Genomic DNA, 10369 nt, shown 5'->3' with positions numbered 1-10369 from the left:
ATCCTTGTAACAATTAACAATACACAGATTAAAACAACTAAAATTAAAAAGCTAATCCTTGTAATAAAAATTAACAAACTTTTTATTCTATTTAAAAACTAATAAAAACATATTTTCGAATTATACATTATATACTAATTTTAATACCAATCAGTAATTGAGAAAATAATAATTTATGTCATTAATTTTATATTACATTATTAAAGCGTAATTTATTACTTACTTAACTCTGGAAAAATTGCTTGCAAACAAAACTGACCCTTGCTATCTGCGCTGCTATAGTAGAATCCCAATATATTTATGGGCACAGTTGGTACATATATTTATTTATGGGATTTGTTTTTTTTTTTTGTCAAATGGTACATTTATTCTTTGAGTCTGATTCTGTCTCTTCATCAGCCTTTTCCCAATAATATATTCTCTCACCGCCTCCTCAAAATTTTCTAGTGTCTCGTGCGTAATTTCTGCTTCCGTCTTTATAGAATCCCAGAGTACTTTCAGAAGATCGGCGTCCGATTTTGAGGGGCCAAAAATGGAAGCAATTCATGAGATAGGAAATTCGCCACCGCCTTTTCTGTGCAAGACGTATGATATGGTGGACGATTTGTCGACGGATTCAGTGGTGTCGTGGAGTAAGAGTAATAACAGCTTCGTCGTCTGGAACGTGCTGGAGTTTTCGAGAGATATTTTGCCCAAGTATTTTAAGCACAATAATTTCTCCAGCTTTGTTAGGCAGTTGAATACTTATGTAAGTACTAAAATTCCTCTTTGTTTCCTCGCTCTTTATTCCACTATTTTGGTTTATGCTTTTGCTTGTGAGGTTGGTGTCTGTAACAATTTGCTTAAACCCTAAAAGAAAGGCATTTCTTATAATATTGATTTTGTTTCTGAAATTCGCCAATTTGGATTGAGGCACATTAGATTGATGCGTAATTTTTCTTTTTTTAAAAATATCGTTATGTTTCTGAGTATGTATCGATTTTCTCTGCTCATTGTTTTAAATGTTTTTACTTAGGTCGCTTGTGTTTCTAGCTGTCACTATGATATACGCTTATTTGTTTTCTATTTTTCTTTTATATCCTCTTCTAAAAAAATTATATTCTATTTGAAATTGATTATATATAAGTAGTACATTCAGTTGGAAAGATGCAGCAAACTTCAGCAAATAGGCAAAACTTCCTATCTAATTGGAATATAATATGAAGTTTCATCTGATTTAGTACATTATTTTTGGATCAGTTCTATGGGGTACTTGTCCTCACTTCAATTCAGTTTGACAGTTTGAGTTTTTATTACGAGTTAATGAGAAGCTCTCTGATCCCATCTGCACAAGCCACACACTTGTTTAAATCAAATCAGAAGTTGTCTTAGGTGCTGAAATATCAGTTGATACTTTAATTTGAAAGCTTATTCCCCTTTTAGTAGTAAATTATTTGGTAGGGTCTCATCAGGTGCATAGCAAATTGATGACTGTTACTTTAATTCGAGAAGCAGTTGTAGAGTTGATAAACCTGATTTAATCTCCCAGAAGTTTATGTTTAGGGGCAGTGTTTGTTTTAAATTATAGGAAAACAAACGGTAATTTCAGTTTTTGGTGTGTTTTGGGAAGCTTGGTTTTGGGGCTTATAATTCGTTCTCATGGTATAACTGTATTCCACAGTGAAGGTGGGTCAAAAAGTGTGCCATGAGGTAAAGGGTTGCTTTTTTCCCCTTTGATATTTCTATCTCTCCCCTCTATCCTGTCCGTCACACATTAACCCCCCCAGGTCTCGCCACCTACTGTCCCACCATGGTATAGAAGTTGACCCACAATAAAGGGACGCCTTACCCACTCGCTAATCTTGCTCTCCCGCTCAATCCCGTTTGCCACCCACTAACCTCCTCTTATTTGTTTGTCATATGATTCTGTACCTAACAATCTCTAATCCTAGCATTCTGATCATTGCTTATCATGTCTGCAGAATAACTGATTTCAAGGCATCACATGTAGTGTAACTATGTGACATTTTAACCATTTTCTCCATGTTTCATGGTTCAAAGCAATAAATCGATGATGGGAGATGGGAGTCTCTTTTAATTACGATGAGGGAATAGTTTTCTTGTGTATTGCAGTTAATACAGTCTTGTCACTCGCTGTTATCTCTGTGTTTTGGTTATAAGTACTCTTTGTATATATTGGGCAACCTTAATCCTTTTTACAATTTGCTCTGCCCTTTCGTCAACCAGGGTTACAGGAAGGTTGATCCAGACTGCTGGGAATTTGCAAACGAGGGATTCCTTAGAGGCCACAAACACCTCTTGAAGACCATAAGTAGGCGAAAACCGTCTCAAATGCAGGTCCATCAGGACACCACCTCCCAAGTGCAAAGTGTATCTACTGAGTCTTGTGTTGAAGTTGGGAAGTTTGGAATAGAAGAAGAGGTGGAAAGGCTTAAAAGAGATAAAAATGTTCATATGGAGGAGCTAGTCAAGTTGAAACAGCAGCAGCAGGCAACAGACCACTGCTTAGAGAATGTTGGGCAGCGTCTTCATTTGATGGAACAAAGACAACAGCAAACCATGTCATTCCTTGCTAAGGCCTTGCAGAGCCCTGGCTTTATAGCCGAACTTATTCATCAACAGAATGAAGGAAACAGGCGCATTCCTGGGATGAAAAAGAAGAGGAGATTTCCCAACCAGGAAGAAGAAATTTATGCAGGCAAGCCTGTCAGTACTATGCATGACAGGCAGATAGTCCGTTACCAGCCTTTAATGAATGAGGCAGCAAAAGCATTGCTGCAGAAGATCCTGAAAACTAATGCATCTGGTAGGCTGGAAACCAAAGTTAAGAATACAAATGGTGTCTTGACTAATCATGGCCATGCTTTCGAAAATACATTAGACAGTGCTGGTATATGCAGTCGTATTTCTGGGGTTACCCTTCCACAACTGCCAACTACGTCACAATCTCATCTGACGGCGGATTCAGGATTTCCATTCAACTCTAATTTATCTGCCATTCCTGAGATCCAATATTCCCCTAGTCTGGTTCCCTGGGAAGCCAAAGTCCCTCACTTTCCTGGTTTAAATGCACTTAACTTTCAGACAGACCATGTTCTGCCTGAAGTTTCAGAAGGATATGGGATAAATACACTGGACAATTTTGGAATAACTGACCTTAAGCGGTTGGGAACTGGGGATTTGCCAGACATTGACAGAATGCAAGGCATTGTGGATGGTGTAACATCAATTGTCCCTGATAGATATTCCACAGATACTGATATTGATATCTTTTTGGACGAGATGTCTAAGCTTCCAGGCATTAATGACATTTTCTGGGATCAGATTCTTTCGGCAAGCCCTCTCACTGGGGATAAGCATGAGATTGGTTCCCTAGCATTAGGAGATGGTTTAGCGAAGGAAGAGGATGTTCCAGGAATTCAAGAGAGTGCTTTTGATAAAAAGAAGCATATGAGTTATCTTACTTAACAGATGGGGCTCCTTGCATCAGGCAGTGGATGGAATCGAGAATTTTATTTGAATGCCGAATACATCAAAGGTAGAATTTTCGTTACTTATTCACTATGATGAGCTTATGCTTTGACAAATTGTTTCAAAACTCTTGTGGTTTCTTTTAAATTTTTATTTTGATCTTCATACAGATATGGCATTTTAAGACCAAAGTTTTCCAATTCTGGCATATGCCAAAAATATTTGCACGCATAACTCAACAAAGAGGAATTTTCACTTTCCTTCTTATATCCGCATTCTGCATTATATGGATGTCTGACTGACTCGAGGTGAGTCGGGTTTCAGTATTTCTCCAATTCCTTATAGGGCCTTCTATTCTTCGGTTTAGTGTTACCCGTATGTTTTAATCTTTGTAATATTGTAATTTTGCTTTGAGCACAGCTGCTAAAACCAGTGGTAAGCTTGAAGAGAGTGAGGGCTTTAAGTTGTTCATTGTGTTTGTATGGTTTTTGTCAGGTTGATGTTCTGTACTGGTAGACAGCATCAAGGTTTTCCGAGAGACTGGTCTTCACCATTGATGAAGTTTTGAGTAGAAAAAAATGTTATCTGCTTGATGCATTTTGATTCCAACACTTCGAGCATATTTAATTATACTTATCATCATTCTATAAGTCTATATATCAATTCTTTTTATCATAATGGAATGACAGCAGGGATTTGATGGAGATGTAGGCATTAACTTTCAGGAAATTACGATATCATAAAGTTGCAGATATGATGAGCTTATCAGTCGCGGACATTTTTTCCTTTCCACTTGTTATCAGATCACTGTTGGTCGCGCGGAACATCCGAAAGTATGGTCGTTTATCGTTTGCAGCCATCTATTTGGTTAGATTTCTCATTGCTATCTGTTATTTTATGAGAAATAAAGGAAGTAGCTTACTTTGCGCGTGTTAAAAGGTTTGTCTATGGTTGTGTGTCCAACTTTTCCTTAGTTCTCACTTCTCAGTTCGTGACAATTGAATAGAGGTATATCCAGTGAAAAGTTGGTTCAGCTCTATCGTGCCGTATGGATTTCTAAATGAGAATAACTTTTGGTTTCTTTTCCTCTCAGTCAAGTTGTTCGAGTTCAACTGGTCCTAATTTTCTTATCAAATTCTTTCTTTTAATTTGAAAACTTTGGTTTTTATTTTTATTTTACTTTTTCGTTGGAGGGAGGGAGTGGTGGGCTTACAAGTGTGTTGGGCAAAAGGTTGCTTGGCCAGAAGGCGACTAATGAAAAGTTAGATCCCCGTCAGTGTGGTACTGATCAAGCACATTAAGCTGAAACGCCGCTTTAACATGTTTGTGGTAAAAAGGTTTTTAGCTGGGATAGACAGAGAGCTACATAATGTTTGATGGAAGACTAAATATCCACTGTGGTAACAGAATCAGTTGTGATGGATCTCAGTTTTCTCGTCTGAATGCGATTAGAAAGGATCAATTCCAATAAGTATTTGGTTTTCCCTGCCTTTCCTTAGACGTTGGTATGTCTTATGTTGAATCAATTGGTTTTTGCCATCGTTGAATTAGGTGAAGCTCAAACAATAAATATTTGGACTTATTGGCAAGGTAAATGAGACAAGAGCCACAAGTCTTGGGAGGTCCAAACAAAGTCAACGAGGCTTGGTGATGCAAGAGTTAAGGGACTAAGGACGGACTTGGAGGATATGATCGATGGTATTCACCTACCTAACTACCTCCTGTAAGTATCTATTTGATAAATAAAATAAAAAATAAAAAAGTCAGTCGGGTGAACTAAGCTCTTGCTCACTATCTCTCTGAAGTATTAAGAACTAATGTGATTCTCAAATACCAATTTACGACTGTATCTGGATAACTGAAACAAATGAAAGTGGGTGAATGGAGAGTGTCCAAAAGTCTATAAATTTGTTTTACCGTACATGTGTAGCTTGAGAGGATGTACATGCCCATCGGAACCCCTTCATACACTAATGAGATGAAAAAGCTGCTCTACTACATTAATGGAAAATCCTTTATGCTAGCACCAGTACGATTATAATAAGCAGGATGACCCCAATTATCACCACCAACAAACAGCTCTGCAAAGCAAAATTTCCGAAGCTGAAGGCAAGGCATCAGCTAAATAGCTTAGGACTAGCTGCAATATAGACACTTACCATAGACGAATTACATTGTTGGATTTTCGATGCCTTGGTGAGTTGCTGAGCAGCTTGTGTAGTTGCATCATGCGAACTCTGAATATTGGAACTGATATCATCTACAAGATGGATTTAGGGTTTAGGATGTTAGATCCATTAATTAATAAGATAAGACATAGCTGGCAATTTTTTAGTAATAAGGACGAGGATGAAGAATGGAATAGAGATATTGGCTAACCGAGCATAATTCCTTGTTCATGGACCATTAACGCCAAATCCTTGAACATCTCATTCACTTCTCCAATCTGCTGTTGGATTTCCATTATTCCTTGCTCTCTTTCTTCAATAATGGCTTCATTTAAAAGAATCTCATGTTCCAAGTGTACGAGCTCCTGTCTGTAGTAAAGGGAAAAGGCCAGGTTCCACTATAAACAAATGATGTATAATTTTTATGAAATTCATTTGTATAAGATAATTGAATTTACTTTCATCCTTTTTTGATCCGCCAAAATTTGGATAAAGGGAAGGAGTTTTTATTAGAATGGGGAATTCAGTATCAAAATTATACGAGTGAAAACAACTCGCTTTGCCATACTGAAACATGCATGGGTGCTGAAACAGTAGTTTCTTAACATGCATGATCAACCAACAGAACTGAAAACAATGCGCGCTTAATTGCCTCCTAACCTTTTGGATTCCAGAAGGATAACAGAACGGCTCTCCGGCCTAGCTGATGAACTTATCTGAAGCTCTTGACTTCTGCAAAATGCAAATGTAAGATGTCAGGATAAGAGAAATTGGGGGATGATGGTATAACTGAATAAATAGTACTAACATCATTGTTTGATCCTTATCAATGTTTTTTATAACTAGTGTACAGGCTAAAGGGGAGTGGAATTTCAAGTTTGACTGCTTTTTGAAGCATCGGCCATGCAGAATTCTAAGAATGCAAGATGACATACAAAGAAGAATCATTAGGAATTGTTACCGGGATGGATTGATTTCGGGGGAAATGAAAGGAGTGTAAGCTGCTTCTCTCTGTGCTGCAAGTTGCTGTGACTTCTGAAATTTTTTAACAACAGATTGGAAATCCTTAGCAAGCTTACCATTAGCAATCTTCCTGGTGGCCTGAAGTAAAAAGAAAACACAGAACCTTATATTCCCAAAGACAGGCGCGGGTTCAGGAAAAATGCATCAACCACTCTCTTTTGACAGTTAAATTATAGTAGCTTGTTTGGCCAAACTTTTAAATTCAGCTTATTTTGAGAAATGTTTTTTCTTATAAGTGTTTTTTTAAAAATACTTTTGGTGAGAAATAATTTGTGTTTGACTAATTAATTAATTTGAAAAGCACTTCTGAGCAGCAATCTAGATTTTGACCAAACGTTTAAAAAGTGTTTCTAAGTATATTTTTTCTCGAAAGTGCTTTTCAAAAAAGTGTTTCTAGGGAGAAGCTATTTTTTATGCTTCTCCAAAACTTCTTTTGCTTCTATGCAAAAGCATTTTTTTTCATCTAAAAACTTGGCCAAACACTTCAAGTTTGAAAAAAAGGTGTTTTTGGCCTTAAAGAAACTTAGCCAAACATGCTAGTAGTATAAACATGGAGTATATTTTTCTGACAAATTTGGACTAAATATAGAGGTCGAGTTGAAAGCAGTAGCAGTTCTGGTTGGACTCAATTGTCCATATGCATATAACATCCTTGGATGCATTTTTCTGTTCTTAACCCAAAATTGAAAAATGAAAGTAGAAACAGCCAAAATGGACATACACTAGATTGAGAATGTTGGTCAGATTCAATGGCTTGCTTAAGCTTAGCTGAAGTTTCTTTTATCAATTCGCCAATTTTCTGCCTTTTTCCGTGGCTGCAGAAAAATCAACAAATAAAGCAGCCTGTGAGTAGTAGTAGTAGCAGCGTAATGCCACTGAGAGGTTAATCCCTGTGTTCTGTGAGTGAGAACAAATTAAAGAATACAAGTCTTAACAGCTTTTGGCGGAAATGAAGAGTGTCCTTGGGAGATCCAAGTGTATTAACGAGGCGTTGAAAAGTTGTGAGACTCGTGTTGATTTGAAACACTAAAGAAGCTACTATGGACTGCTGATGATCAGAAGCGCAGGGGATTGTGATGGTTTGTTTTGTTTGTCGTCCCCATGAATATGATCCACCTCCTCCTTGAACATATAGACACCTGCCTGAAGATTCAAGATCTTCAAAGCTCATTGCTGCCAACTAGATTATGTGGTGTGGGCTCTAGATCGACAAAGTATTACTACATGCTCTGTGTGTGTGTTGAAAAAAAAATAATGAAAATGCACTTTGCAAGAAAAAGAGTAGGGCGATGTAACGTGTAAGTAAAACTAGAGAGTTCAAAAACGACAAATGAAGGAAGGTGCCTTACTGCCTTAACTTTACGCCTCTGCTGTTTCTGATTTTCAGTTTGTCTTTGGTTTTATCGTTTACTAAGCCTCTTCCAGGTGGAGTGATTTGGAGAACACCAAGGGGCGTGATGGGATCAATGAGTTCCTCCCCTCTTAATGCTTTGAATAAAAACATTCTGCTAAGAGCACCTTTTTCTTAATTTAACTTTATGCCGCGCAAATCTAAATTAGTTAGATCAAATGGATTCTATATATATTATACCAAAAAGAGTGATTTGGAGAGGTTTTCTTCCTTCTGTTTTTAGATAATTGGCATGTGAGATAGCGAGACATACTTGTATACGAGTAAAATCGAGCCCATGAGACGCCTCGATTTACGATAAAATAAACGGAGCAAGAGAAGTAAAGGCAAGGAACCGGAATCGAGACAAAGAGCCCCTCGATCTGAGGTCCAGGCTAAACACCTGCCCTCGGGAGTATCGGGGCCATCGCCCGCAGGTCCGGTTCAAACCCCAAAGGCCTTGGAGAACATTACCAGACAATGGAGCACGATCAACAAAAGGCCGTGATATCCGCGACCGGCCGGATATCACGGCATGAATTTCGGCACGTATTGGCAGAGAACCGGTGATTAGTTAAATAGAAAACTTTTACCTTTTATGGAATTGTACTTAGAATAGAACTCCCACAATATAAAAGGGTGTCTGATTATTCATTAAAAATATTATAACACGCATATCAAGGCAATACACTCTTATTTTCTCTATTATTCAAAGTTCTTAATCTTGTTCATCTATGCTTCGTTATTGTGAGTTCGAGATCGAGAGAAGATATTTCATTAAGGCTATTGTTGAGTCCGGAATCAGCCCCCATAAGTGGTTTGATAATTTATTACGTTCTTATCTGTTTAATCTAACACCATTTATCGTTTGTATTTAATTAAACCGCATATCCTTAAAACGCTTACAAATTTAATTGTTATCCGTTTTTTAGGGTACACAGTTTGGCGCTCACCATGGGGCTGAGGATAATAGCGGCAATTTGATATAAATTTTCATAACACACTCTAATTTACACTTATTCTTTGAGCTTTTAATTTCATGTTAGAATTTAAAATGTCGAACTCCCAATCTGCACATTTGAACGTGGATGCTGAGTCTGATCACCATGGCGAGAACAACAACGTGGTACCCAACACCGAGGTGCCCCCTGATGACCCCAATTGAGTCCCAACTGTTGATTCGATCGACGCTAACTCCCACGTGGCTAGCGAAGCAAACTTGTCTACTGACCCCGAAAATAGCATTCATGGGGGAGCTCGGTCGATGGCCCGAAGTACACACGACGACGAAGGTGACAGGAACAACTCGCACGTGATCTTCAAGATGTTACAGGCTCAACAAGCAACGATTGCCCAGTAGCAAAACCAAAGTCGCGCTCCCAGCAAAGTTGAGCCCGAATCATCCTAGGAAAACGCCCGTAGAAATGAACCGGCCACAGAAAGGCGGGGTGAAGTAGATCCCGGGGTCAACCCTGAGATAATAAAGATGCTTGAGGAACTTACCAAAACAGGTGGAATCGGGAGAAAAAAATTTGAAGCCAGTGATAAAAAAGTAGAAACCTACAATTTTAGGGTCGACCAAATCCCAAGAGCACCACCGATATTGAAGGACCTTGGTTCCAAGAAATTTGTTCAAAAACCTTTCCCTCTGAGGGCAGCTCCGAAGCCAATCCCAAAGAAGTTCTGCATGCCCAAAATTCCGAAGTACAACGGAACAACTAATCCAAATGAACATATGACCTCCTACACGTGCGCCATCAAGATGAACTACTTGGAAGATGATGAGATCGAGTCTGTCCTGCTGAAAAAGTTCGAAGAGAACTTGTCAAAAGGAGCTATGATATGATATCACAACTTACCTCTTAATTCTATTAACTCGTTTGCTATGCTTGCAGATGCCTTTGTGAAAGCGCGCGCCGGGGCTATCAAGTTCGAGACCAGGAAGTCGAACCTTTTCAAAGTGAAGCAAAGAGATAACGAGATGCTCAGGGAATTCATGTCCCAGTTTCAAATGGAACGAATGGACCTGCGGCCGTTCAAGCCTTCACCCAAGGACTCAATACTCGAAGCTCATTAGCTTCACAATAGTTGAAGCAAAATATGATAGAATACCTGGCGGTAACTTGGGCCGACGTCCATAACCGGTACCAATAAAAAATCAGGATCGAAGATGATCAGATCGGGGCCCCTTTCGGGTCCATTTATCCCGTCAGTACTAGCGACAGATCCAAAAGAGACATTGATCGTGAACTAAGATCGAATAGAGACCGGTATCAACCATACAATAGAGATCGAATGGGTAATGAGTCTGGACAAA

The 10369-nt window shown here is 38.6% G+C and overlaps 2 protein-coding genes across 5 annotated transcripts; one reads left to right on the top strand and one right to left on the bottom strand.

The window, feature by feature from the left end:
• The first annotated feature begins 345 nt into the window (after positions 1 to 345).
• LOC107799745 (heat stress transcription factor A-1-like) lies at positions 346 to 6715 on the top strand. Of its 4 annotated transcripts, none has more exons than XM_016622886.2 (5): positions 347 to 748; positions 2227 to 3538; positions 3642 to 3779; positions 4164 to 5194; positions 6486 to 6715. In XM_016622886.2, the coding sequence occupies exons 1-2, from the start codon at positions 533 to 535 to the stop codon at positions 3466 to 3468; spliced, it is 1458 nt and encodes a 485-aa protein (XP_016478372.1). In that variant the 5' UTR covers positions 347 to 532; the 3' UTR covers positions 3469 to 3538; positions 3642 to 3779; positions 4164 to 5194; positions 6486 to 6715. The 4 variants fall into 4 exon arrangements, with proteins under 4 accessions (XP_016478375.1, XP_016478372.1, XP_016478373.1 ...); XM_016622887.2 differs by having other exon boundaries at positions 4161 to 5194; XM_016622885.2 differs by lacking the exons at positions 4164 to 5194; positions 6486 to 6715 and adding an exon at positions 3967 to 4149.
• On the bottom strand, positions 5292 to 8014 carry LOC107799746 (syntaxin-22). Its single transcript, XM_016622890.2, has 7 exons — positions 7598 to 8014; positions 7384 to 7477; positions 6601 to 6740; positions 6300 to 6371; positions 5851 to 6008; positions 5631 to 5731; positions 5292 to 5552 (listed from the first exon to the last, which is right to left on the bottom strand). Exons 1-7 carry the CDS (start codon positions 7831 to 7833, stop codon positions 5487 to 5489), a joined length of 867 nt encoding a protein of 288 aa, XP_016478376.1. The 5' UTR covers positions 7834 to 8014; the 3' UTR covers positions 5292 to 5486.
• Positions 8015 to 10369: the final 2355 nt, after the last annotated feature.

This window comes from Nicotiana tabacum, chromosome 8, assembly GCF_000715075.1.
Source record: "Nicotiana tabacum cultivar K326 chromosome 8, ASM71507v2, whole genome shotgun sequence".
Lineage (NCBI taxonomy): Eukaryota > Viridiplantae > Streptophyta > Magnoliopsida > Solanales > Solanaceae > Nicotiana > Nicotiana tabacum.
This window is presented reverse-complemented; position numbering and strand designations above follow the sequence as displayed.

Coding starts and splice junctions, on each gene's coding strand:
- LOC107799745 (XM_016622886.2), top strand. CDS start 533: ATGGAAGCAATTCATGAGATAGGAAATTCGCCACCGCCTTTTCTGTGC. Junction 749..2,226: donor TTAGGCAGTTGAATACTTAT/GTAAGTACTAAA, acceptor TTCGTCAACCAG/GGTTACAGGAAGGTTGATCC.
- LOC107799746 (XM_016622890.2), bottom strand. CDS start 7,833: ATGAGCTTTGAAGATCTTGAATCTTCAGGCAGGTGTCTATATGTTCAA. Junction 6,741..7,383: donor ACCAACATTCTCAATCTAGT/GTATGTCCATTT, acceptor TTTTTACTTCAG/GCCACCAGGAAGATTGCTAA. Junction 6,009..6,299: donor ATCCTTCTGGAATCCAAAAG/GTTAGGAGGCAA, acceptor CCTTTACTACAG/ACAGGAGCTCGTACACTTGG.